Consider the following 27,245-nt stretch of genomic DNA (forward strand, 5'->3'; position numbering starts at 1 on the left):
ATCCACAATCTCCGCGGCTGTGTGCGTCTCTGCGAGTCTCAGCAGGCGTAGCCAAGGGTGGGAGCCCGGGTGGAGGCAGACGCTTTGGTTCTCGGTTTTCTAAAAAGACTCCTGGACAGTCAAGATGCTGAAGCAGATCCTAGCGGACATGTACATCGATCCAGACCTGCTGGCGGAACTGAGCGAGGAGCAGAAACAGATCTTGTTCTTCAAGATGCGGGAGGAACAGATCCGGCGCTGGAAAGAGAGGGAAGCGGCACTAGAGAGGAAGGAGGCCTCGCCCGGGACCCCCAGACCCAAGAAAGGTACAGCTTGACAGTGGAGTGGAGGGTGTGGAGTTGGGGTTGCGGGTAGGCAGACTCAGAACATTGCACATTCTCACAGCTGCACCAGCAAGCCAGGCGGGACTGGATTGCATGGGTGGATGCTAATGGTGATTGGCTGCGATATACAACAGGCTCGGCCCCTTCCACAGGGCTGGAAAGCTGGAGGAAAGGGGCCCTTGATGGGCCTGAGCTGGCGGTGGAAGGTTGCTCTGTCTATCCGTTAGCAGAGCACTGAGTTCCTGGGTCAGTTCTGAGTTGCGCGGCTCAGCTGCTTCTTAAAATGTCAAGAACTGCTCTAAAGAGAAACAGCAGCAGGAGTGAGGCGTTCAGAGGCCCTCATGATGCCCCAGGAATCCCTGGCACTTGGAGAGGGTTCTTTGGAGAACATGGGAAAGTGCCAGGCTGTACCCTGGCCCCACTCCCCAAACACACATTCCATCCCGGGTGAATAGTGGAGCTGTCCGCAGGCAACGCGGTTTGCACTCACGGTCACCTACCGGGGTGTTCCACACGGGGTTGTTTTCTGCTTCTTCGTGAGGTCAGGACTCTTGCTTGTAGGCTAGGGCTAGACGGAGTCCGGGGGAAGTCAGCTGGATGATCTTTTGTCTTCCGCGGGTTTTTTTTTTTTCCTGATACTTGCTTTCTGAGTTTGCCTGCTGACGATCAGGAATTTCTTCTATCTTATTCTTGTTATTGTCCGTATCAGCTGTTTATTGGGAACTTGCTGCTGCAGACACCGTGCGATGAGCGTTGGTACATGCTATGCCATCACTGGGAACCGTCTGTGAAGTTCATGGTCATGGTCCAGGCTGACCAGGCTCGTAGATAAGAGAAGTAATGCTGAACGGACCAGGCCACATCGGTAACCCAAGGGCACGCCAAAGGCGCATGGGCTCAGAGAGTTAAAAAGTTTAGAAATCCATGGATTTTGTATCATAACACATTTTCTATGTATTGAGAAAAATATTTTGCTTTTTATACCCCCACTCTTTGGGGACTAAATGAAAAGTGTAAACTCCATTTTCCAGCAGTTTTTTTCAAGCACTCTCAAGGTACCTACCTAGATCTGTTAGGTTTCACAATACTCCACACCATTTTAAAATGGGATTGTTTCTTCAACAAGCAGTCAGTGTTAAGCTGAAGCATAATCCTTTTTATAAAAAAAGTTACTTGAACCAGAGACAGAGCAATTTCTCATCTACTGGTTTATTATTATGATCATTATGGCTAAAGCTGAGTGGTCCAAGCCAGGAGCTTCATCCGAGACTCCCACCTGCGTGCAGGGGCTGAAGGTCTCGAGCCATCCTCGGCTGCTTTCTCACGTAGACCTACCTGGAGGATGCTTCTGGATGCCGGCTGCAGATCGGCTCAGCTTTGGCTTTTGTGACCATTTGGAGAGTGACTGGCAGATGGAAGACCTCTCTGTCTTTTCCACCTCTCTGTTGCTCTGCCTTTTAAATGGTAATTTTAAAAAATGCTTTAATTCTCTTTCATATTTTTCCTAAGATCTATTCATTTGAAAAGTAGAGTGACAGAGAGAAAGAGACAGAGAAAGAGAGATGGGTCTTCCATCTGCTGGTTTACTCCCCAGATGGCCGCAATGGCTAGAACTGGGCCAGACTGGAGCCAGGAGCTTGCTCTATGTCTTCCAGGTCTCCCGTGTGGGTGGCAGGGCCCAAGCAGTTGGTCCATCTTCCGCTGCTTTCCCAGGTGCATAGCAGAGACTAGGGGTTGTAAGCGGAGACTAGAACCACATCCATGTGGGATGCTGAGGCTGCAGACAATGGTTTCAGCTGCTATGGCACAATATTGGACCCGCCTAAGTCTTGCTCTGCCTGTGCAGATACAGCCCAACAGGGTCCAGGGCCCCCACCCCCAACCAGTCCAACACCTGCTTCCTGCCTTGTAAGAATGAGTCTGATGCTTCCTATTCTTATCAGTTCTTCTTCTTCTCTCTCTCTTTTTAAGACATTTATTTTTATTGGAGAGGCAGATTTACAGAGAAAAGGAGAGACAAAGAGAAAGATCCTCCATCTGCTGGTTCACTCCCCAAGTGGCTTCTTCTGGGTGTCACGCGTTTGCAGGTCCCAAAGCTTTGGGCCATTTTCTACTGCTTGGGCCATAAGCAGGGAGTTGGATGGGAAGTGGAGCAGCTGGGGCAGGAACCAGCGCCCATATGGGATCCCGACATGCGCAAGGGAAGGGTTAGCCACCATGTTGGACCGTCTGCAGTTCTTAGCTGGACAGCCTGGGGCTTTGGAGAATGTCGGTTTCCTCATGTGTCGGTCCATTCTCACAGCTTACTGGCCCATCACTTAGATGGTATTTTATCGCCCGTAGGTTTCTTTGTAAACTCACAGGTCACTGTGGTGATTTTGTACAAGGTGGCCCTCAGGCTAGTGGACGGTATGTGTGCCAGGAGCTTGTCACTGTTTGTAATAATCATAAAAACTACAATGCAGGAGGGGGACAGGGGCAGAAGTGTGGATGCAGCTCAGGACCCTGTCAGCTCATTTCTGCTTTCTGGAGGGGGAGAGTGTCAGGGGCTCCTGTGCTTGCCATCTTACTGGAGGCCTCAGGGAGGGTTGGCTGGTGTGGGAGCCACCAAGCTCTACCTGGCTGTTGAGCACGTGGCTAGAGGCTCACCTGGACTGCTACATTTCTGACCTGCCAGGAAGACAGTAGCATGACATTAACACCTATCTCTTCTTTACATGTGGAGATAGTGTTTTGTGTGTTTTGGGTATCAGACATGATTACAATTCATTTCATTAATTCTTTTTGATCGTGAATGGGCTCACTAGCCACGTTATTGTAGCAGCTGTGGCTCACATGCGTTATCCACAGGTGACACTAAGAGTGGCATCAGGCAGCCTTTGTTTTATCTGGTAAGATGTATATATCTGAAAGGCAGAGATAGAGAGAGCTTCCATCTGCTGGTTCATTCCCCAAACTGCTGCAATGGCCAGGGCTGCACTCCCTCTGTGTCTCCCATGTTGGTGCAGGACCCTAAGCTCTTGGGCCATTTTCTGCTGCTTTCCCTGGCACCCTAGCAGAGGACTGGATCGTAAGAGGAGCAGTCTGGCCTCAAACAGGGTGCTCAGAAACGGAATGCTGGCATCCCAAGAGGTACATTTACCTGTTACTGACATCCCAAGAGGTACCTCCACTTGTCACATCCCAACACCAACTCCAGCCAGTGTTTATTCAACTCACCGAGTATCAGATCTGGGCCCAGGTTGCTTATTAATGTCTTAATTTGATAACCACACTCATTCTCTTTCATGAGCACAGTAAGGTGGCAGCATGAATAACTGCTCATGTTTCACAAGTAGGAACAGAAGGACGGCTGAAGGACATTCCCGTGCCCAGGACCAGCAGCTGGGGGTGGAATGATTAGGGCTCAGGCAGAGCTGGATTTGCCTGTCTGTACGATCCCCAAAGCTGGTCCTGGTGACAGAGAAATGGCATGATGAGCTCAGGTGACAGGTAAGGTGTTAGCTCAGGGCTTGTGTGGAGCCTTTGTCCTGTGTCATTCTGCCAGGCAACACAAGTAGAAGCACACCCAAAGGGACGCCCTGCCTGTGCCCAGGCTGGGATCTGGTGGCTGTGCATGGTGCAAGAGGGGCTTGGCTGTGCATGTGTGCACATGTACATGTGTCCTGAAGACAACCTACTCACAAAGACTTCTGGAGCTGGGCTATCATGGCTGCCAAAGCCAGATGGAGGAAGTACCTAGAAAGCCACTTGTGTGTGCCACTTGGGCAGCATCTGCCCTCTCCTCTGGAACTCATTGCTCCCTGAAAGACTGGCAGTGCCCCTCCTGCTGGCTGCAGGCCAGAGAGCACTCCCCCGGCACTGGTGGCTTGCAACTTTGAGATCAGATCTGTGGGGCAGGACTCAGACTTCTTAGAAAACCGAGCAGAAGCATGAGCCCAGCACAGCACACATGGGGTGCTATGTGTGACTGACAAGGCTCACAGCTCCCCAGAGCTCATCCAGGGGTTCACAGCTCCAGGGTTTAGGGTGGGAGCCTGCCTTCCCAGCTTGGGGCAGGACTTTTTCCTCTGATGTTGTGAACAGCCACTCACTGCATTCCCCTTCCCCTTGACTGAGTGTCTCTCTCTCTCTCTCACCTGCATGACCAACCCAGCCTCTCCTCTTAGCTCTGCTCTCAGCACCTCGTTTCTAGGATCCCCAGGAAGCCCAAGAACTTGCTGCAAATCCAGCATCATCAGCCTCACCCCGACTTTCCTCACCACACCCTGACCCTGCCTCTGCTTCCCCAACACCATCAGTCAGTGACATGGCTCTGGGCCTCGTCACTGAAGTTGGGAAACCAGAACCTCCCTAGTGCCTGTGCCACCACCCAAGGACTGGGTCAACAGACCCCACTCCACTTGCTGGACTCCCTGCCCCTGTGGCTGGAGAGGGGCTTGGCATAAGCACTTCTGTTGTCTTGTAACTTGCAAGCAGCGAGCGAGGATGCCTCTTGTTGTGCCTCTTGCTCTTCCACTTGAGGAGGCAGGTTCTGAGCAAACCCTGTGTGGCTCAGCCCCACATCTGTCCTGATGCGCCTGATCTCTGCCTCCCAAATTCTGAGTTTCCTGGTCTGCCTGTGTTTAACCACCTGCTGATTGAGCACAGAGCTCCACCCACTCCTCCCTCCTCTGAACCCTGGATTCAGCCTATGCCCGCCCTGTGGGTGCTGCCCCTCTACAAAGGGCTCTTCAACAGGTTTTTGGAAAAAATGTGTGTGAAGCCGAAACTCTGCACAGCTTGCAATTAGTCTTGCACTGAAAAGAACTTCTGTTTTTAATCCTACGTTTTTAGGAACATTTCAAAATCTTGTACAGTGGACAAAGTGGGGAAAGTTCCAATCATGAGTCACGTCTGGAAGCCCTGGTAGAGGCTGGGGCCCCCACCCCATCCCACCCAGCCCCGTCCTGCTGCTCTCGGCTACCCCAGCATCTCCTTGGGTCACCTGTCTTGCACTCTCCAGAGTATTTCTGTTTGGAACACGCAGGGGAAAGCTGCCCTTTAACAGAGGGTTGTAGTCACACTGTCTGCGTTGGAATTCTGGCCTCAATATCTACTAGCCTTGTGATTGTGGGCCAGTTACTATTACCCTCTTCAAAGGAAGTGCTGATGGCCTGCGGGAGATAGCTGCTCAGAAGGGGTGTGGCTGCTGCTCTGGAATCCCGAGGCTCCTTCCTTTGCCTTCTGGTGTCTAGAGCAGGTGTGGGGAGGGTGTCTGCTAAGAGGGAGGCTGGATTGATAGACAGTACTTGGGAGCCTGGGTAGTAGTTCATGGAGGTAGAGGGAGGTAGAAGTTGAGCAGCCTAGAGACTCTGGTGAGATTCCCATTATGTTCACAACCCAGTCCTCCACATCCGTGGGTGTTGCACCTGCAGATTCAACCAAACGCTAATCAGAGGCATTCATAAAGGGTGTGCGCTGAAAAGCATGACTTAAGCCGCTGCTGGGAGCACCCGCATCCCATTTCACAGTGTCTGTTCAAGTCCTAGAAACTCTGCTTCCAATCCAGCTTCCTGCTGATGCAGAGGATGACCCATGAACTTGGGCATCTGCCACTCAGGTAGGAGACCCAGAGGGAGTTCCTGGGCTTGGGCCAGGCTCAGCCCTGACTGCTGAGGTCATTTGGAGAGTGAACCAGCAGATGGAAAAGGTCCCTCTTTCTCTGTTTTTCCCTCCCTCCGCTACTCCACTTTTCAAATAAATTGGTCCATTCTTTTAACAACTTGAAAGCCATGCATTTATACCCAGCACGTGCAAAACTTTTTTTTTCTTATCCTTCTTAAACAATACAGTATAACTGTTCCTTACATAGCATTGGTATTGTATTAGGTATTATTATGTCATTGAGAGATGACTTGAAGTCTATGGGAGGATTGTGAAGGTCATTTAATACAAGGTAGTTGAGTGTCCCACAAGGGATCCCAGAGCTGGTCCCCTGCTCTGGCCCCACCCTCATTCCGGGGATGTCAGATATGAACTTGACGCAACATCCCAGTACCGTCCTTGGAGAGCATTGGTGTTCTTTTCTGGCTGCTGTCTGCCCAGGCCTTGGGGATCGAGCTTATCATTCTCTCTCTTTCCACCACGCCCCTGGTGCTGTGGTTGTCCTCACAGGAGCCAGGCAGGGTGCAGGAGCTGGCTCTGTGAATGGTAGCATCCGTGCAGGAGGACTCCTGGTGCCCAGCCCTGCGTCTGCATGACTCATCCTCATGGGCACCTGCTACAACTACTGTGCAGCAGCCCGTGAGCAGCAGCAAGCGGTCACTGAGGCCAACAGGGCTGCCACCTATGTCTCGTGTGATTCTTTGCAGCCATGCCTCGGTCCCAGGTTTATGTGTCGTCCCAGATGGGGGACTGTCTGAGACCTGAAGGAACACTTGTCTGCCAGGTGAAGTGCCACTGTGTATCTCTGCCTGGTGTTCTTTGTGCTGTGGCTCATGGGAGGGTGGAGTCACTTGGCTAGGGCACAGAGCATGACGTGTGTGTCTGCGTGTGTCTGTGTGTGCGTAAATGCGCCGCTGACCATAAAGTACAGATCCCATCTGGTTTGAGAACGGGAGAAGGAGGACTCAGTGACTCAATGAAAGTGCTCCCATGAGACCTTGCCATCCTCTGATTAAAGAGCCTGTGTCACTTCAAGGGACAGTCTATAGAAAACCCAGAATGCCTGGGCCATCTTAGCTTGTGAAACCATATTGGGTACATCTCGTGAAGTCAAGACCTTCCTTCCTGAAAGAGGCACCGAGGGTGGCACAGCAGCTGAGACTTCAGGTAGGACTCTCGTGCTCTGGGTCAGAGTGTCTGGCTCAAGTTCAGGTTCCACATCCACTTCCAGTTCCCTGCTAACGCACACTCAGGGAGTTAGCAGGTGACGGCCTAAGTCCTTGGGCTCTCTGCCTCCCTTGTGATGGGCCTGGTTGGAGTTCCTGGCTCCTGGCTTTGTGGCCTGGTTGTGGCAGGTGTTTGAGGAGGGTTGTGTCTCTGTCTTTCAGTTCGCCAAGTGGGACCGTGCACCACTGGGGATGGAGGTGGGTTCTGCACTCTCTTGTTGTACCTTTCCCCTGAGCTGCCTGGAGCACTTCCTGTCTCCCTGCCATACTTGCTGTCCTCTGTGCCTTCTCTGCCCACCATTGCCTTGGCCTGCCCCTCGGCTGCCTCACTCTTGCCTCCTCCCTTGCCCCAGCTGTACTTCCTTCCCATGTCTGCCCTATGAGAGAATTTCAAGAGCTTCATGAGGAAATGGCACTTAAAAATAAATTTAGTGGGTACACAAAAACTTAATCATAGTTTTTCTTAGAATGCATATTTTTCAGTGTTTTAAAAAGATTATTTATTTGTAAGGTAGTGAGAGTGAGAGAGAGAGAGAGAGTGCGCATTTTAATCTGCTGGTTCATTCCCTAAAAGGCTGCAATGGCCAGGGATGGGTGGTCCTGGAGCCAGGAGCCAGGGGCTTCTTCCAAGTCTCCCATGCGGGTGTAGGTTCCTAAGGCCTTGGGCCATCCTCTACTGCTTTCCCAGGCCACAAGCAAGGAGCTGGGTAGGAAGTGGGGCAGCTGGGACATAAACCAGCACCCATTGAGATGCTGGTGCCTGTGGGAGGAGGATTAGCCAGTTGAACCATCACACTAGCCCCCAGAACCTCTCATTTAGCTGTTCCTTTTGCCGTGTTCTTTTTGTCCAATATAAATGTACTTCCTCTCTGTGATCTGACTTCGTGTCTGATTTTGTTCTGTATGTGTTTAGAACTGTCTGTCCCTCAGCTGGATCCTCACAGAAGCTAACAGCAGTCTCCTGTGGCCCTGACGTGTGTCCTCTGGCCTGTTTTTTTTTTAAGTGCTTCTTCACTCACCCTCTTCCAAGGTATCTCACCCTCACCATGGATGAATTGCTGAGTGTCTGCCTCCTGCCCCTGGTGTGCGTTCCTGCGGGTGTTGTCTGCAGCCTGTGTGCACCCTGGGGTTGGGTTAAGGCTGGGGGTATGGGGCCGCCCTGCTGGGCTGCTGGGGCTGCTGGACCTTCTCTTACTCCCCTGACTCCCTGCCTGTTTGTCCTCTAGAATGTCTTTTTCCCACTGCTAGAATCTACCAGGAGGTTGCATGATGGATATCATACAGATATCATGAGATGCCATGGGAGGGTGGAATGAGGGGAGTTGGGTGAGTTGGGTTTCTAAAGTTAACAAAGGAGCACAGAGCTGGCTGGCACTGGGCTCATCCTGTGCCTCCATTGCTGTCCCTCCAGCTTGGTTAAGGCTTGTCTTCCCTGTCATGGCGTAACAGTCTAATCCTCTGCCTACAACAACTGCATCTCATATGGATGCTGAGTCCCAGCTGCTCCACTTTCCATCCAGCTCCCTGCTTACGGCCTGAGAAAGCGATGGAGGATGACCCAAGGTCTTGGGACCCTGCACCTGGCTTCCATCTTGGGACAGGCCCAGCTTTGGATGCTGAGGCCATCTGAGGAATGAATCAGCAGATGGATGCTCCTTCTCTGTCTCTCCTCTTTGTAAATCTGCCTTTAATTTAAAAATAAACAAATATTTAAGAAGAATCTGTCCAAAATGCAGGCTCCACATGTGTTCACAAGGGCTGCAGCCTTCCTGCTTGAATCTGATGCTGTGGCTTCCAGGAGTCCCTACCTCTGCCCTCAGCATAAAAATATTATTTTTTATTTGAAAGACAGACTTACAGAAAGAAGCAGAGAAGGATCTTCCATCAAATGTTTCACACCCCAAGTGGCCACAATGGCTGGTGCTGGGGTTGATCTGAAGCCAGCAGCCAGGAGCTTTGTCCATGTTTCCCATAAAGGTGCAGGGTTCAAGGACTTGAGCCCTTTGCTACTTGCCCAGACCATAAGCAAAGAGCTAGATTGGAAGTGGAACAGTTGGGGCACGAACCAGTGATTATATAGGATACTAGCACTGCAGGTGGAGACTTAGTCTTGTGCCAGGGTGCCAATCCTTGTATAAGGTTTTGAAGGCCAGCCTCTTGCAGGAATGTTTGGGATTGGGGAGGTGGGAACACGTAGGCACACCCACCCTCACCCTGGGGCAGGAAGTGGGCTGCAATACCCTGGACAGACACTCGCTTCCTGAGGACCTTTGGTTTAGTGTGAGGGAGCAAAGCACAACGCAGCTCAGGCAGCACAGCTAGCTCACCCAGTCCGTCTGTAGACCATTACACCTGTAGGCCAGGCCCCTCTGGGCATCTGGGTTGGCAGGGGCTGTCCTCTTGGCCTCCTCCTGGACACCCTGCACCTTCAGCAGGTGTTCAGGGAGTGCTGTGTGGCTGCTGGAAGGCAATAGGAGCTGCCTGCAAGCACAAGGGTTATTTAAGGAGTCCCTGTATCACACTGCCTGGCGGGATTATCTGCCCCCTGGTGGCTGTGAATCTCCCAGGGAGGGGATGTGAGGAGAGAAGTTCACCTGTGCTGACCCCAGAACCTGCTTGGCACCCCCTCCCTCATACTTTGCTCTTCTGCATTTGCGCGTGAGGAGATTGGGTCTTGCAGAGGTCCTGTGAAGGGGTCTAAGTGACACTGCCGGGGTGGCAGGGGCTGGGGTTGGAAGGCAAGGCGGTCCAGCTCTCAGAAGGCTCATTACTCACCTGTGAAGCTGACGGGACACGGCAGACCGCACTCTAAGGTGGTGAGATGCTTGGGGATGCTGTGATGAGCGCTTTCTGCCCGTCACAACTTCCCCAGGCACAAAATGGGCACACACAGAAGCCATGCCCACAGGTCTTTTTAAAAATATATTTATTTTTATTTGAAAGTGAGTTGCAGGATGAACCAGTAAATTTTTCCATCTACTGCTTTACTCCTCAAATGACCGCAATGGCTGGATCTGAGCCCACCCAAAGCGAGGAGCTTCTTCTTGGTCTCCCACATGGGTGCAGGGGCCCAAGGACTCAAGCCATGGGCTCCATTGCTTTCTAAGGCCACAAGCAGGGAGAGGGATGGAAGGTGGAACATTGAGGACATGAACTGGTGTCCGTATGGGATGCCTGTGCTGCAGATAAAGGCTTAACATGCTATGCTACAACACTGTTCCCATGTGTCTTGAGGCAGCTGCGACTGTTGCAGCCACTGCTTGGTGCCAGCGCTGGGCCTCCCACCCATGGGTGCCCCTCCTGCCAGAGCAGTTGGAAGTACATGACCTCCCTAGGCCCTGCAGGGACCTTCCCTCCCCCCTCCCCCATTAGTTCCAGAGACAGGGAGAGAGGGCAGTCTGCACACAGGCTGTTTTCTCAGACTCGTGCTTATGTCTTGCAGAGAACGGCAAATCCGTGCACTGGAGGCTGGGAGCTGACCAGGAGGTGTGGGTGTGGGTTATGGGTGAGCACCCTCTGGACAAGCCCTACGATGTGCTGTGTAATGAGATCGTGGCGGAGAGGGCCCGGAAGCAAGCAGAGCAGGATGCCCAACAGCTCAGGTAGGTGCCCAGGGCACTCTGCAGAGAGATCATTGCTGGGATAGATGGTGCAGTGAGTAGGGACCGGGGGAGGCAGGTGTCGCCAGGGCTCCCTCTCCAAGGTTTCTGCACGCTTTCCCGGACACCCTGCACCCTCGCTAACAAGTCGGCTGCTTCCCCACCCTACCCCAACTGCCCCCAGCTCTGAGCTTGGCAGGTGTGTGTTGCCTGCCCAAAGGGTCAGGGGAGAGCAGGTCCACACAGCAGAGCCCCAGGGGTCTGCGAGGCAAGCTTTGTGTACTGAAAGGTGAACAGAGAACCCGGGCTGCAAAAGAGAACCAGGCCCTTCCACTATGCCTCGCGGCTGGCACGGGCTGTGTATGAAGTGTGCTGTAATTAAGGTATCCGTGGAGGATTAGCCCCGCTCATGCAAGAGGCTTGTGGTTCTTATCCACGGCCGAGGTGAAATAGAAGCTGAACCTGGAAACACAAGGCCAACTTTTCCAAGACGCAAGGTTGGGCAGCAGGGGGAAGTGTGGGCTGTGGCCAGGAGCCCCACCCCAGCCTTGAGTGCCAACAGTACTCTGGGGAGTGTGAGCTGCTCAAGTGTTTTGTGTGTGTGTAGTGGAGGGGGGAGGGATGGAGTTGTGGCCAGGGTACCTCGGATGGCAGCAGAAGGAAGGCTTTCTTCTTAAATTTTTTTTTTAATTAAAAGCCAGAGTTGGGTCAAGCTGAAATGAAAAGCCAGGAGCTTCTTCCAGGTCTCCCATGTGGGTACAGGGGCCCAAGCACTTGGACCTGTCTCTGCAGGGTACTGCATTGCAAGCGGAACAGTGAGGACCTGAACAGGTGCTCCTGTGTGGGATGCTGGTGTGTGTCCCAAACAGCGGCTTAACCTGCTGAGCCACAAGCCAGAACCCAGTGGGGGAGGTTTTTTTTTTTTTAAGATTTATTTATTTTTATTGGAAAGTCAGATATACAGAGAGGAAGATCTTTTGTCCATTGATTCATTCCCCAAGCGGCTGCAACGGCCGGAGCTGCACTGATCTGAAGCCAGGAGCCAGGAGCTTCTTCCAGGTCTCCCACACACGGGTGCAGGGGCCCAAGGCCTTTAGGCCGTTCTTGACTGCTTTCCCAGGCCACAAGCAGAGAGCTGGATGGGAAACAGGGTCACTGGGATTAGAGCCGGCATCCATAAAGGATTCCAGGTGTGCAAGGCGAGGACTTTAGTCACTAGGCTACTGCGCTGGGTCCTTGGAAAGTCTTTTGACACTTTCAAATTTGGTTTATCTTCAGAAAAGAGCCCTTGGAAGCATCTCCCCCAAACACAGGAGGAATGAAGTCACAGCGCTGTGATAGGCCAGACTCAGGTAACAGGGAGGCGTCAACTGTCCCCGGGAACGCAGTCCGGCAGGAATCACGCTCTACACCCTTGGCCACAGAGGACAAGAAAACCCAGGTGAGTGGCATTGGGCTGCCAGGAGCGGACAAGCGACCTCTGCAACTGGTGGAGAGAGCGCGCACACACGCATGCATAAGGTCCCAGGCTTCTGGGGCGGGGTCTCCAGCTGGAGGAAGACAGCCCCAGTTGGCGTCAGGGTCCTGCCGCTCCTGGACGTTTGGGAGGGGGCTTGACTCTGTTAGTACTGCTTGAAAAAAGTGAAGCCTTTTCACCCCTGCCTGAAGGTACGGAGGGAGAACTCTAGGTGGGCATCCTAAGGCATCTTCTCTTGTGATCCGTCTGCTGTGACGGACTCAGCAGCTGTGCCTGCATCAAGGGCCATCCTGAGAACAGGTGGGGACTGTGCATGGCAGCTGGACTGGTGGGTGAATGGCCTTGGCCTGGTGGCCATGGACCTTGAGCGACAAGGACAGGCAGAGCACACCCGGCAGTTCTCCCCCTGTTGCGTGGACTGCCCAGCTCCAAGGCCTCGGGGTTCTCACAGTCGGCCTGGTGTCCCCCCAACACGGTGCTGCTGTGTACCCAGGATGGCTGTGAGTTAGGTGCAGTGTGGAAGAACTGTTCATGGAAAAAATGGAATGGAAAGTGTGAGTTTCTGGGCTGGCGTGGCCATATAGCAGGCCAGTTCTCAACCTATGACATGGGCATCCCGTATGGACATGGCACAGGAAGGCAGTGCAGGATGGCCCAAGTGCTTGGGACCCTGGACCCACATGGGAGACCTGAAAGAAGTGACTGACATCAGACTGGCCAAACTGCAGTCATTGTGGCCATTTGGGCAGTGAGCCAGCAGATGGAAGATCTCTTTCTGTAAGTCTGCCTTTCCAATAAAAATAACTTTAAAAAAAAAAGTAGGTTTCTTCTGGTGCATGCAGTTTTTAATTTTCATATTGTATGGAAAAAAAACATGCCATGAAAGACACTGTATGCATTTCAGTTATGTCCATCAAAATATACTCTAAATGTTTTCCACAGACCTAGAAAAGTTTTAGAAGCTGAGGGCTGTCCAAGTCTACCTTAGTGTGTCTGCAAGCTTAGGGCTGCTGACTTGTATTCTTAGAGAGAGAGAGATATAGAAGTGAGGAAGTTGCACATAGATGCTCATAGATGAACCGTATAATGAAGACTAGCATCTTGGTACCTCACTAGGCATCTTGACTCCCGCATTAAAGGAGGACTCCCAATGAAACAGTTAGATATACCTTGACAATATGACGCTAGATTTTCTGTCTTTGATTATATCTACAGTGCCACGGTGAACTTAAACGGCAGAATGTTAAACTTGTCATTGTTACTAAAGGACTACACTACTGTAATAATATGAAGGGACAGGGGGAGGCAGAAAGGGGAGGGCAAGGTGAAATCTCTAGATCTATAAAAATGCATCATGGAAAATAATAAACATTGAAAAAGAGAGCGCTTATGGAAAACGCGATTTTATTTTGGTGCAGATTATTTTTTTCAAATCCATGTACCGACTTTCACAGTGTGTCTTTCCAGTGAACTTACTGCAGATCCCCTGTTAAGGGTGGATTTTAAAAGCGTTTGCACCAAAGTAAACTTTCCTTTGGATTTGACTTTCCATGTGTGTTTTGAAGTACCCTGGAAGGAAGCAGACAAGTGACTTCAGTGGTGCCCCAAGATTCAGCAGGTGGAAGTAGATTGCAGAGATGGACACGGATACACATCTGTTTTCACTGTGGGGAGCCCTGCAGGGGAGGGGCAAGCTGTAGACACAGAAATGAGGAGCACTTGAGCTCCTGCTAACAGGTCACCTTAGCGCTTTGGAAAAGTATCACTCTGACCCTGGCACCTGCTGTGCATTTTGAACGATATGTTGGCCTCGAGAGTGCTTTATAGGCCATGGTTATGCGGGCAGTAGGGAGCTGCCCCTGTCCCCTGCAGTCTTTGGTATAGGAGTAAGTCAGTCTGTGCCCTGGACCCCAGCCTCGGGTGCCTGCGTCCGAGAGGGACTGCTGCTGGGTGTGGTCAGGCCAACTCCGTCGTCTGCCTCTGGTTGGGCATCTCAGTTGGAGCCACGAACCTGGCTGCTTTTGTATGAAGGCATTCTCTTGGGATGACACTGTTTTTAGTCATTAAACACCACCTGACATATTTCACAGATTTGCAAAGCATGTCACTGTAACTCAGGGGACTTTTTTCATTCAGACCAGGAATGTTCCTGATATTTTAATCCTTCAAAGCAATGGCAAATCTGCATTTATCCTGAGGCACTTCTTTTGGTTGTTTTTGCTTGTTTACAAATGTGTCTTTGTGTGAATGTGGAGCCTCAGAGATCGCAAGGTGTTTGAGACACGAAGAGCAGGTGTCTTGGGAATGACTGCCAAATGACTTGGGTTTGCGTTCAAGCTCTTGTCATTGAGAGCAAATCTTTGAACTTTGGTCTGCTCTGAAACCTAAAGCTCACAAGGACAGGACATCATCATGAATAGGGGCTATTCCTGCAGCGTAGAGGTAGAACTGCCCCTGTGACCCCAACATCCCACAGGGGTGCAGGATCGAGTCCTGGCTGCTCTGCTTCTGCCATAGCTCCCTGCTAATGTATCTGGAAAAGCAGCAGAGGAGTGCTTGGGCCCCCGCCACCTACATGGGAGACCTGGAGGAAGTGCCTGGCTCCTAACTCCGGGTCAACTCAGCTCTGACCCATGGCAGCCATTCGGGGAGTGAACCAGTAGATGGAAGAGCTTTCTTTTTGTCTGTCGCTTAGTAATTCTGCCTTTCAAATAAATAAGCAAATCATTTTTTGAAAGCAAGAATATGAATAGCCCCCAGGGTATTTGGCAAACATGGAAACGGTGAGTGTATCAAGCATGCCAGTAAGAAAAAGAAAGATGTCAGGTGACCTGTAGGACACAACAGATGATAAGCCAGGCTACTACATGCATGGGTGACATGGGTAGTCCTATTGAGGGAGTGATTATAAGGGACAGGCAGTGACGACATTTGAATTGGTGAGGGAAGGGGAAAGATGTCTTACAAGGAAGACAGCCCTGTAGTCTGCACAGTGAAGAGAGCACTCTGAGAGGCCATTGGCTTAATGCTGATTTTGGAAGCATCGAAGAGTTTAGGAGCTTGATGACTGAGCATCGAGGTTCAAGGGCTGCTGACCAAGCCTTGACTCTGACCCTGCTGGTCCAAGTGCAGGTGCTTCTGGCTCTGGGCAGGGAGCTGAGCCTTCAGCGTTCAAGGAGGGCCATTACCTGCTGACACCCAGGTTGCCCATTAGCAGGAAGCTGAAAAGTAGAGTGGAAATGTTACTAGAACCAAGGGGTGCAGGCATCGCAGGGGACACATTAACCATGGCAGGTATCCACAGAGGCTGGATGAACACATAGTAGCCCTGTGGCCAGATGATGGCCCCACAGATCTGATGGCATTGGGCAGGGCCCGGTGAGGGAGTGAACCTATTTGGATATCCCCACACTGCATACCATCTCTTTGAGTGGTCTGGGAGCTGTGAACAGATATGCAGGTAGACCCTCTGCCTCCGTCACAGAGGACATGGTTCAAGCCTGCTGCCACTTCTGAAGCAAAGCTGTCATTTTGCTGACAGCACCCGCAGCAGTCATGGGCGGCAGAAGCATGGCTGCGACACCTGTCAGCTGGCTGTGGGACACTGGGCAAGCTACCCTAGCTGGCAGATTCTGATCTAGATAAGAACTCAGGAAGGAGTCGTTATATACAGAATTGGTGGGTCCTGGGAATGTGGCGCTTGGGCTCTGCACTCAGACCAGGGACAGCGTCATAAGGGCCTGTGTCACTCACTGGTCTGGCCAGAGGAGGTACCTGCTGTGCCTGCTGTGTGATCTGTGCCAGGGGCCTTGGCACATGGCAGGCAAGGAATACCAACAGGGCACTCGGGTCATGCTGAGGGGTGGAGGGGGAGCCAAGTGCTCCTGGGGGAAATTTCTGTGCATGGCAGCATCTTGGACACTGGATGGCACCTTCAGGAAGAGAGGAGGCGACCAGACCTGGCTCCCGGGTATCACACTAGCATTCCCGGCATGCTTCCAAGCCTGGGACAGAACCAGGCATTGGGCAGTGGGTGACAGAGACCAAGGTGTTTATCTGGCCCAAGTCGGGTGAGATGCAGAGAATAATACGTTGAAGGAGGGAAGTAACGCTGATGGCCACAAGTCATCCATCAAGGTTCACCAGGACTGGATGGGGAGCCTGATGCAACAGCAAGTCAGCAGCTCCCGGCTCCTGGCCAGGCTCCCCATGCCTGCTGCCAGTGCTGGAATTAGATCAGGGGATCCAGGTGCCATGGGGCGGGGCAGGAGGGAGGAACAGCTGGAACACACATTAGGAATGTGGGGGCACATGTGACAGATGATCTGAAATTGCATCACAGCTCCCAGTGCTATAAAAATGTGTCTCATTTGATTTTTAGTCATCCTCCAGTTCTACAAGGACTATTCAGCAAATGCTGGCAGATTCTATCAGTCGTATGAAGGCATGTGGATTTCAACAGGTAAAAAAGACTTAACATTCCGTCTACAGGGGCTAAGTGCATCGCTGCCTCTGCTACCGGTTAACAGATGAGCTAATTAGTCTCCCGCAGAAAGGCAATGGGGCGGCAGAACGCAACATCTGTGCGAGCTTCAGCCGTGGCTGTTCATCTCTCCCTCTTTATCTGAAGCCGGGCGTGTACATCTAGAATGTCACGGAAGAAACAGGTGCCCAGATGGAGCTGCGAAGCCCCTTCCCTGGAGGCCTGGGGCAGAGGCTGTATCTTGGCTGCTGCATACTCGAGGGCACTGATGGTAGAAACTGAGTAACGGAGCCCGTGGCACCAATGGTGAACTCCCGTGAAGTCACACGTGTGCTCAGTGCCATTGCAAGCAGGACCCTCTCGTGCCAGCTGTGCCAATCTCCTGGCAGGTGCTCGGGTCTCTTCCAGGGCCACCAGATGCAGGTCCCTCTGCCTCCTCCATCCGGCTAAGCTGTTGTCACCTCACACCTCTCTGGGAACACATTAGGCAGGCATCGGCACTTGGAAGCCACCCTAGGAATGTGGCCTCCCCCCACCCCCAGAAGGTCAGGAAAAACCAAAAGAAGGTTGTGAATGAGAGGGGGCTGACAGAGGCTTGCATTCCTGTGGGACCATCCAGTGCCATCGGTCGGCTGCCTGCCTCCACTTCAAGCAAGGTGTACGTGCTGGAAGAGCTTGCAGTTCTGGGCCTGCAAATTAGCCTGGTGTACTTGCGTCACTGTAGACCCTGAAGGCATTTCACTGATCTAGAAGAGCTGGCCTTCTGCCATCTGACGCAAGCTTGGAGTGGAAGTTGCTGAAGGCAGATCTTGGGTCTACAGTGAACACCGGTCTCCTCAGCTGTACACTCTCATGGCCATCTATTGGACCTTGACGTCATAGGCACTGGCAGAGATGAGTTATCCAGATGTGCTTTAGCACCTGTGGGAGGCCACATGCTTACTATAGAGCCCATGCCATACCATTCTGTATAAAGAACTAGGCCATCTGCCCATGCTGGGGTCTGTGGGCTTTGGAAGGTCAGAAGCAATCGCAGCACAGGCACCTGCGGGCAACTGTACTCACCTTTCTGAAGGTAGTAAGGGTGGGCTGATTTGTAGGGAAGGCATCAGTAACACCCTTGGATCCCAGGACCCTATTTTAATAGAAGATGGTAGAGTGAAAGCAAGGATGTGTGTGCGCGGGCATGCAAGCATGCAAGTGCTTGAGGCACTACTGGGGAAACTGAGACCCGCTTATGAACAAGCAAGATGAAACTCCTGCTCTCCCCTCTTCCAGGGAACTTGTAGTCTGCAGAGGAGACAGATGGACAGGCAAATGGATGCTCATGGATGCAGAGAGGAAAGCTAAGGCAGAGAGAGGAGGTGCCGGGGTGTGGAGGACAGGAGAAGTGAGACTGTAGCTCCCATCTGAGGGAAGGAGCAGAGGGCACAGTGGGCACTGGGGGAGAGAGTGCTGCTGGCAGAGGGTGCAGCAGGTGTGGGGAGCACAGGGGGTGCTCACCACAGCCACGGTCAAGGATGATGGTCGGCTCACAGAGATGTGGGAGGAGCAAGAGTACCATTTCCTCCATTTCTCTGACACAGCAACCCGACCGCGGGTTCCCTGTTTCGGGAGCAGACAGGAGCGAAGGGGCACTTTCTGCGTTGCCTCAACTGCCTCATCATCTGGTTCCGCAGACTGAGCACCTGTTGGCAGTGCGCTTTGCCAGCCTTGGGGTTCCCTCGACCAGGGTCTGGTCTGGGTGTGCCTTCCCTCCCTCCACCAGGTTCCCAACAAAAGTGCTCTTGAAGAGGAAATGATTGGTTTCTGGGTAAAGGATACTAAGGCAAGGTTTTTGAGGATCTCACAATTATCTGGTTTGGGGAGAAAATCCTTGGGGGGACTTGGGACATATTCTTAAGCTTCCCAACTGCTTTGCCAACACAGAGGTGTGTGCCTCTGGAAGGCTTGTGCCTTTTGCCTGCTTTCCTGCTGGATCTGTGTCAGGGACAGGGGACAGGTTCACAGCATGGCGCACTGTTCAGGTGCTGGGATGACATCCCTTTAGCCAAGTCCCCCCAGCATAATTTTCTTAATGATTTTCCGCACGTGGATTCACTGTCAACTTCAGGTCCTGAGTAGCAGCATCTGTAATCATCCTTGCTTGGCTTTCTAACTGCCTGTGTCCTAGTCTGGATCCATGTGTACATGGCAGATGAACTTAACTCAACCCTCATGTCTTTCCTGCATAACCTTGAAGGTTGCTAGCGGCACCTTGGTGTCTTTGAGCCTTGTCAATAAACTTCGGTAAAGGAAGGCCGATTTTTTAAAATGTTATTTACTTACATGAGGATCAGTGAGAGAGATTGAGAGAGTAAGAGTTCCCATTGATTGCTCATTCCCAAAACACCTGCTAAGACTGAGATAAGGGCTTAGTGACAACTGGGAGCAGGCTCTTATCTGCTGGTTTCCTGCTCGAATGCCTGCAACGGTCAGGGCCAACCACAGACAGTGGGGACCTCGCTCCACATCTCCCATGTGGGGCCTGTTACCTGTGGCCATCCTCTCTGCCTACCTGCGGTGGGCATTAGCAGGAAGCTAGAGCCTGGAGCCAGAGGTGGGGAACGAAGCCAGTGTATTGATGGGGAACCTTGGGCACACTTTCAAAGTTCTTTAAGCCTTGTGTTAACTATGGGAGAAAAAAAAATTTTTTCCCGTCATGTACTGAAGGGGGCATGGCCAGAGGGAGGTTCCATTCCTGGCCCAATTGCCAGAGTTAAACAGACATCAAATAGATCTCATTTTCTTCTCCTGGCAGGAAACTTGGCCCACCATGCTCACCTATGTTTGTTTGCTTGTGTGTGTGTTTGTGTGCTTTCCAACAGAAGAAAGAACCCGTGAAGAAACAGGAAGAAGAGGAGGTCAAAGAAGTAGATGAAGAGAGAACCAAGCAGATTTATAAGAACTGGAAGGAAGACTCAGAGTGGCAAGCGTCGTGTGAGTATGGAGGCTGCCCAGCCCCTCGGCCATCTCTCCTGCCTGCAGAATGTTCTGTCCAGGAAGCAGTCAGAGTGGGTCCCATTGTGTCTTAGCACAACATTAGTATCATTTTAAAATTTATGGAGTTATTTTGACAAGCAGAGAGACAGAGACAAAAAAAAAAAAAAACTATCTTACATCTGCTGAATCAGTCCCCCTAGATGGCCACAATGGCCAAGACTGGGCCAGGCCAAAATTAGGGATCAGAAACTCCGTCCAGACATCCCAGAGGGTGCCGGGGCCCAAGCACTTGGGCTGTCCTCCGTCGCTTTCCCTAGATGCCTTAGCAAGGGATGCCTGGGTTGCAGGCTGCAGCTTAATTAGCTGTGCCCCAGTGCCAGTATTTTAACTCTCAATTACTGCTCGATGCTTAGGAGATACTATGGGATGGCAGATTGGCCATCTGTTTGTCTTGGTCCAATCAAAGCGGTGATGTATGTCTATGCTGGAGAGCTTTATAGGAGGGAAATGCATGCTTTGGAAATGGTTAGTAACCTTGGAAAATATTTATAGCCCCAGCTTGGAAAAGAAAATAAGTTCTGTAGTTTGAAAAATGTCACTGTTTACAAAAGGCTATGTATCTGAAGGGAAAGAGCTCAGAAACTTCTAAACATCAGTGTTCTTGGAGAGGTGGGGTTTAACAGTATTTGACTTTTTCTTCTTGTTTCTTTCCTCCTCAATTTTCAGCAATAGACAATTTTAAGTTTTATTTTCTGCTGTCACATAATAATGGTACATATTTGTGAGGTAGAGTGTGATTTTTTTAAAGACTTATTTATTTGAAAGGCAGAGTTAGAGGAAGAGAGAGAGAGATATTGTCCCTCTGCTGATGGACTCCAACCACCCTGAATAGGATGAGGTCAATTGGAAGCCAGAAACCAGGAGCTTCTTCCTGGTCTCCCATGAGGGTGTGGCACTCCAAGAACTTGGACCATCCTCAACTGCTTTCCTAGGCCATAAGGAGGGAGCTGGATTAGAAGTGGAGTAGCTGGGCCTCAAACCTGTGCCCATGTGGGATGCTAGTGGTACGGGTGACGGCTTAACCCTTTATGCCATAAAGTTGGCCCCGAGTGTGATATTTTGATACATGGAATTTTGCCATTAGGATAGCACAGGAATAGAAGGCAGTTTATAGAACAGGAATTCCAGAAAGTTCATAGAAGATGGAATAAAAAGGTTAAGTTTGGGCTGAGCCTTTGGCCTAGCTCTTAAGACACCGTGCCAAGATGCCTACATCCATTTCCAAGGGTGTTGAGATTCATGGTCACCTCTGGCTCCTGTCTCTGTCTAAGGCAGACCCTGGGAGGCAGCAGGTGGCGGCTGCAGGAGACACGTGCCCATCTCCCGCGTGGGAGACCTGCATTGTGTTCTGGCTCCAGGCTTCTACCTTTGCACCACCCTAGCTAGCTACTCTTATAGGCATTTGGAAGCATAAACCAGCTTATTATGTCTCTTTCTCCCTCTATTTTACAAAGTCTGTATTTAGTCTATTATAAAAAGTTTGAAATGGATGCACAGTTGATGTTGTACAAGAGCTGTTGAAGCAGCCTCTGATGAAGTCGCCTCTGAGGCAAGGTGCACCTATGAGGTGGGATATGCTGGTAGAAGTGCAAGCAGAGCCAGATGCCATGGGGTGCTAGGAACATCAAGGTTTGAGAGGGGCTATGGTTTCCACAAGGCTAAGAGCCCGAGGCTGGCTGGTCCTTCCAGGTGGCTGGAGGCTGGGCCCTGAAGTGGCAGTATCATCGACTGCCTGTTCAGAATTCTACACTTGTGTGTGAGCCATGAAGACATATGTCTTTGGAATGGTGCTTCTTGGGGGAAATGAATACACTTGCATGTTCTTCTAATGCAAGATGGCAGAAACCTAACCTAGCAGCCTAACAGGAGCTGCCCATTCCTGCCCACAGAGGGCACATAGACTCTTGGTAATCTCCAGCTGTAGTGCCTGCCTCCGAGTCTGTACCATGTCCCATGAGAGCAGGGACACTAGGTTCACTAGAAGTGGCTCAGATGGCTTTGAGCTATGCCAGCACCTTCTCTGGCCACCTGTGTATTTGTGTCTGCCGAGCCGTGTTCATTAAGGCTGAATGTGGCCTATCTGATCTTGGCTTGGCTTGCTGGGAGCCGCTGTACACACTGGAGCCTGGCCTGTACCCAAGAGAGCAGGTGTTGCTGAATCTGTGTGGGGCTGGAAAGAGAACCCCTTGCCAGAAACCCCAACACCATTTTTCTTGCAGTGCGGAAATCCAAGTTGGCCGATGAGAAGAGGCGCTCTCTGGCCAGACAAGCGCGGGAGGACTACAAGAGGCTCTCTCAGAGAAGCCGGAGTGGGCAGGCGCCACAGAGCCCCGCGAGTGTCCCCCAGAAACCCAAGAGGCCTCCTCTGCCCCCCAAGCCTCAGTTCCTAAGCCCAGCAAAACCACTCAGGTGAGAGAGGCCTGGGGACACACAGAGGGCTCCAGGCAGGTGGATAGCTTGGTCCTCTGTGTGCATGGGTGTGTATGTGTGTGTTTGTAATTGCATTGGAGATCTTCTGTCATCTGGAGGTGTTGTTTCTCATGCTTGGGTGGTGTAGTCATGTCTGTGAACTTGGGACATGCTCCCATGTGAATGAATCTATTAATGTGGTGGTGACAGAGGCCTTTGCCCAGGGTCCTTAGGAAGAAGAATTTGAGAAATGCCCAGAAGAAAGTAGCAGGAAAGCCCCCATTCCCCATATTTCCTGATTATCTGATAATTTTTCTCCCCGGAATAGTCAAAATGTCAAAAAAAAAAATCAAATAGTGCCCTGGGACACAGCAGAGCTGCTTTCAGGCTTGCCTTATAAAGCAGACGTTCTGGTCAGCGAGGCATGGACACACACACACACACACACACACACACAGCATTCCCGCTGCTCTGCTCAGAGCCCACAGTTATTTCAAGGTCTCTAAAGCCAGAGTTGTGGGCACAGACGAAGCACAGAGGGGCACCTGGCTGCCCTTGGTCGTTATCTTGGTTGATGTGACCCAAAGGCTCCACTTGGGGATGGGCACCAGCACTGGGTGACTGTGTTCTGCAGAGGGACCCTGGAGACTGATGACTTGACTTATGAACAACAAAACCAGGAAGCAGTAAGGACACAGGGTGGCCTGCAACATTTTGTTATTTGGTCAGAAAGGTGCCAGGGCCCCCCTGTGCCCACACCTCTGCACCAGCTGACACCTGCCACTCCCCCACTGCCCATGGGTTCTCCCAGGGTAGAATGGGAATCATACTTTCAAGGTGTCTGTTGGCCACCGTATTTGATTGACAGGTCCATGCTGGTGTATGCTGTGCTGAGTTAGCTCATTTTCTAAGCCCAGGTACTGTGGGAAGAGCTTGTTGAGGAGTCAGACTGGTGGGGATGGGTGGGGGGGACCCTCAGCAGTGAGGACCTGGTCAGGGCCAGTTGGAGGCCAGTTCATGGAAAGAGCTGGGGGACAGGCTCCTCTTGTACCTTCAGAGTGCTTGAATTCCAAGGACATTCCAGAGAAAGTATCTGCTCTGGAGGCTGAATGTGGGATTGTGTCCCGTCACTGCGCATGTGTTCAATGTCCAATTCCCATGCAAGTCCTGTACCAAGGCGTGGCTTCCTCCAAGATGCTTGGAAAACCACAGGGGGCCCTTGATAGATGTGCCGATTGCACATGTCCCAGGTCTACCTGTCCATCCGACATACACATCACATGCAACTGGCGGCAGCGCCCACCCTCCTGTAGGGTGCAAAAAAAGCTGTATAAGGGGCTCATGCAGGCTCCTGGCTGCTTTGGAGGGCTGCTCTGCATGAGCAGGCGAGCTGCCCAGGAGGACTGGAAAATGCCACAGTGCCGTCTTTTGTAGTGGGAATTCACTCATGTCCCTGAACTTAGACTCTGCTACTGACTTGCTCTCAGAACGACTCTGTCATCCCAGTCTTCAAAGGATTCTCCCCCTTCCCTGTGCGTTGCTGAGGCTGTCTTTCACAGCAGGACTCAGCCTCTTCCGGGTGTGAGTGAGGAGAAAGCAAGGTGGGGAGATGAAGGAGCGGAGAAAGGAGAGGGCCTTGGCACATCTGCTAACAGGCTAGAGAAGAAATGTATCTTTTAGATTGGATTCCTTTGTGCTTGCAGGTGCATGTTCCCCAGGAAGATCGTACCTGGGGAAGTGCGTTTTACTTGTTAATGCTTGTTTTCTCAAATTTCAATTGGAAGTTCATGGCGCTTCTGTAATTTGCAATAAGATTAAACTTAAGCCTCTGTGTCAGCAAGCCATGTCCCATGCCGGTCACTAACCCTTTGGATGAAGGGGCAAGGGACAGGTTTGTGCCGCTGCCTCTTGCTGCCCTTCAAGAGTTTGTTGCACGTCGGACTGCCGATGGCTCAGCCAGTGGGATGAGATCTGGAATGACATGTCATTTGTCTCTCTCAAGCACCTGTGTGCATGTGCCTACAGACGCATCAGCACACGGATCCTCCAGGAAGTTCATGGGAAGTGACATTGAAAGAGTCATTTTATTTTGCTACAAGTAATTCTTGAAGTCTCTGTCTGCCAGGAATCTTTGAAAAACTCATGAAAGAAAAATACATGCGATGTAAAAAAAAAAATCTAGGCGTGGGGTTTTAGTGCGTTCACACCCAAGTAGCCATACCTTCCAATTGTGTTTTTCTATGAAGTTTTGAAGGAATGTGTGTGTGTGTGTGTGTGTGTGTGTGTGCATTTGAAAGACAGTTTTGTAGCTGATGCTCAGATGAGCTGGCCAGGATTCAGGCACCTGTTTACCAATCCCAGGACTCCAGGAGTGACGAGGATGGCATCCAGCTTTGCCCAGGAGGACATCATCCGCTGGTTTAAGGAGGAGCAGCTGCCCTTCCGAGCAGGCTACCTGAAAACCTCCGACACAGTCGCCCCCTGGTTCCATGGTGAGTTTCAGGGGTGACTCTGGCAGGCACCTGCTAGTCCCTCAAGAAGGCGGGGAGAACCAGAGCTCTCTTGCACAGGTGCTGCCCAACAGGATGCTTTCAGATCCTCTCCACTAGGCAGCTCTTCAAAGGCTGCTAAGCAGGCTGCATGCCCCCTGCTTTTTGAGCAGCTTATACAGACTCTGATACAAACCACAGCACACATAACACACAGGCTCTTGGCCAGCATGCGGACAGCCCTTGTGCAAAAACCGGGCTGTTCAGCAGTACGCTTTCTCCCAAACGGCTGCTCTCTCTGATCCAGCCGCTGTGTCTGCCTTCTCTCCAGGACTACTTCCTTGGTGATTGGGGCCTTGGTGACTGGGCTCCCAGGTCGGGTGGCAAGGCCTCGCTCCTCTCATCCCTGATGGCAGCAGCCTTAGGTTTTGTCACAGCAGGGAACATGCAATTGAAACTGGTGGTGGTTGTTCTTTAAAAGTCCCTGTTCTCCTTGAAAGAGCTACTGAAGGCTCAGAAGGCAGAGTTGGACCAGTAATCTAAGGGACACTTTGGTGAAAGACATTTGACTTGAAAAAATGTTGTATTTACTTGAATATCAGAGTTACAGAGAGAAGGAGAGACAGAACTCTCCCATCTGCTGGTTCACTCCCCAGATGACCTCAATGGCCAGATTGGGCCAGGCTGAAGCCAGGAGCAGGACCCAGGAACTTCATCCTGGTCTCCCACATAGGTACAAGAGCCCAAGCACTTGGGCTATTCTCCACTGCTTTCCCAGATGCGTTAGCAGGGAGCTGGCTTGGATGTGGAATAGCCAGGATTTGAACCAACATCCATGTGGGATTCTGGCACTGTAGGAGGCAGCTTCACTCACCATACCCCAGCCTGGGCCCTGAATTACCTGTTAAAGATATTGCCTTGATCTCCTTATACTTCACATCCCAAATGTTTGAAGTTTCAGATCAGGCCAGGGTTTGGGTAAGGAGCAGAGGTTATGCTGCAAGGCAGGAGAAAGAGGAGATGGAGGGATGGGAATCAAGGGAGACAGAGACTAGCGGCACGAGGGTAGTAAGTTTGAAAGCCTTTGGGGCATTGTTGAGCACATCTCCATTTGGCAGCAGGATGAGTCATTCTGTGGTACTCAGCCTACACTGAAAGTCTGGGAGGGGTTCAGATTCCCCAAGGATGTCTAGACATCAGCCAGCGGGGAGAGAAGCCCCTCTCCTGTCAGATCCCAGACTCGGATCTCTGTATCCACTTGCAGTTTCTAAATGTCCTGCTCTGGGTGCCTGCTGTGCCTGCCACCCCAAGATGCTTGGTTTAGGTGTCATGAAGACTTCCCACAGGCCTGGTACAGGCTGTTACCCTGAATATCCATGGCAGGATCTGTCCTCAGAGGCAGTGGCAATTTCAAGGACATAGGAGTGTTCAGGGTTACAAAAGGTCTGTAGCCTTCTGAGTGTAGGAGCCCAGACATTTGAGCCGTTTTCTGCTGCACCCTGGCAGGCAGCAGGTGATCGCTCAGGCACTCGGTGGGAAGCTGGGATGAACCACAGAATCTGGGCTGGAATCCGGGCACCCTGGTATGGACAGACAGCAGGTATGAGAAGACAGAAGTTCCAGAGGGGGATTAGCTGCCACACCTCCTCTTTCCTTCTCTCCGCCAGGGATTCTCACTCTGCAGAAGGCCAATGAGCTGCTGAGTACCACGGGTGTGCCTGGCACCTTCCTGGTCCGGGTCAGCGAGAAGATCAAAGGCTACGCCCTCTCCTACTTGGCGGAGGACAGCAGCTGCAAGCATTTCCTTATTGACGCCTCGGCTGACTCCTACAGCTTCCTGGGCGTCGACCAGCTGCAGCATGCCACGCTGGCTGACCTGGTGGAGTACCACAAGGTGACACACTCATGCACACACGCACACATCACTCGCAGCCCTTACCCGCTCCACGTGCCTCTCGGGGAGGGGGCGGCCATCACCCAGGTAGTAGGAGACCCTTGCTGTGGAGCTTGGGTGGTGGGGGTGTAGGGGAGGCTGAGGGCGTTGAGTTGCATCCTTAATACAGAGGGCCATCTTACTACTACTCAGAAAGTCCAGGAAGGCTGACCTTGAACTGTGTAGGCATGCTCTGATCACATCTGAGAACTAGGGCCTTGGAGAGGCTGAAGGTGTGTGTGGCGAGGATGACCCTCTCCAACTTCACACAGAGCCCATGCAGCCCTGTGGCCAGCCCCAGATGGAGGTGGGGAGGGGACGTGGTCTTAGCACTCTACACACCTTGCTCACGTGCAGCCCGACCTGCCCTGTGCTTTGTGATCCACAGGAGGAGCCCATAACCTCCCTGGGCAGAGAGCGCCTTCTGTACCCCTGTGGTCAGCAGGACCAGCCGCCGGACTACCAAGAGCTCTTTGAGTGATAGCCTCGTCAGGCCCTCCCTCCTCCTCCTGCTGGAGCCGACAGCACTGGTTGTGCATACGTGTGCAGAGCCAGGATCCTCCTCCCATTCCCACCCCTCCAGGGCCTGCAGCAGAGCCGGTACCTGCCAGTGGGGTT

General features: G+C 51.9%; 1 protein-coding gene across 1 annotated transcript; it reads left to right on the plus strand.

The window, feature by feature from the left end:
* The first annotated feature begins 4 nt into the window (after positions 1 to 4).
* SH2D4A (SH2 domain containing 4A) lies at positions 5 to 27,245 on the plus strand. The gene is made up of 9 exons (XM_058657437.1): positions 5 to 305; positions 10,638 to 10,797; positions 12,073 to 12,235; positions 16,653 to 16,733; positions 19,622 to 19,733; positions 22,016 to 22,205; positions 24,567 to 24,697; positions 26,362 to 26,588; positions 27,016 to 27,245. The coding sequence occupies exons 1-9, from the start codon at positions 125 to 127 to the stop codon at positions 27,106 to 27,108; spliced, it is 1,338 nt and encodes a 445-aa protein (XP_058513420.1). The 5' UTR covers positions 5 to 124; the 3' UTR covers positions 27,109 to 27,245.

This window comes from Ochotona princeps, chromosome 32 (genome assembly GCF_030435755.1).
Source record: "Ochotona princeps isolate mOchPri1 chromosome 32, mOchPri1.hap1, whole genome shotgun sequence".
Classification (NCBI taxonomy): Eukaryota; Metazoa; Chordata; class Mammalia; order Lagomorpha; family Ochotonidae; genus Ochotona; species Ochotona princeps.

Bases quoted from the DNA above. Each gene is read 5' to 3' on its own strand.
- SH2D4A (XM_058657437.1), top strand. From the start codon at position 125: ATGCTGAAGCAGATCCTAGCGGACATGTACATCGATCCAGACCTGCTG. The intron at 22,206-24,566 runs GTGAGAGAGGCC...TACCAATCCCAG, and splicing joins AGCCCAGCAAAACCACTCAG to GACTCCAGGAGTGACGAGGA. The intron at 26,589-27,015 runs GTGACACACTCA...TGTGATCCACAG, and splicing joins ACCTGGTGGAGTACCACAAG to GAGGAGCCCATAACCTCCCT.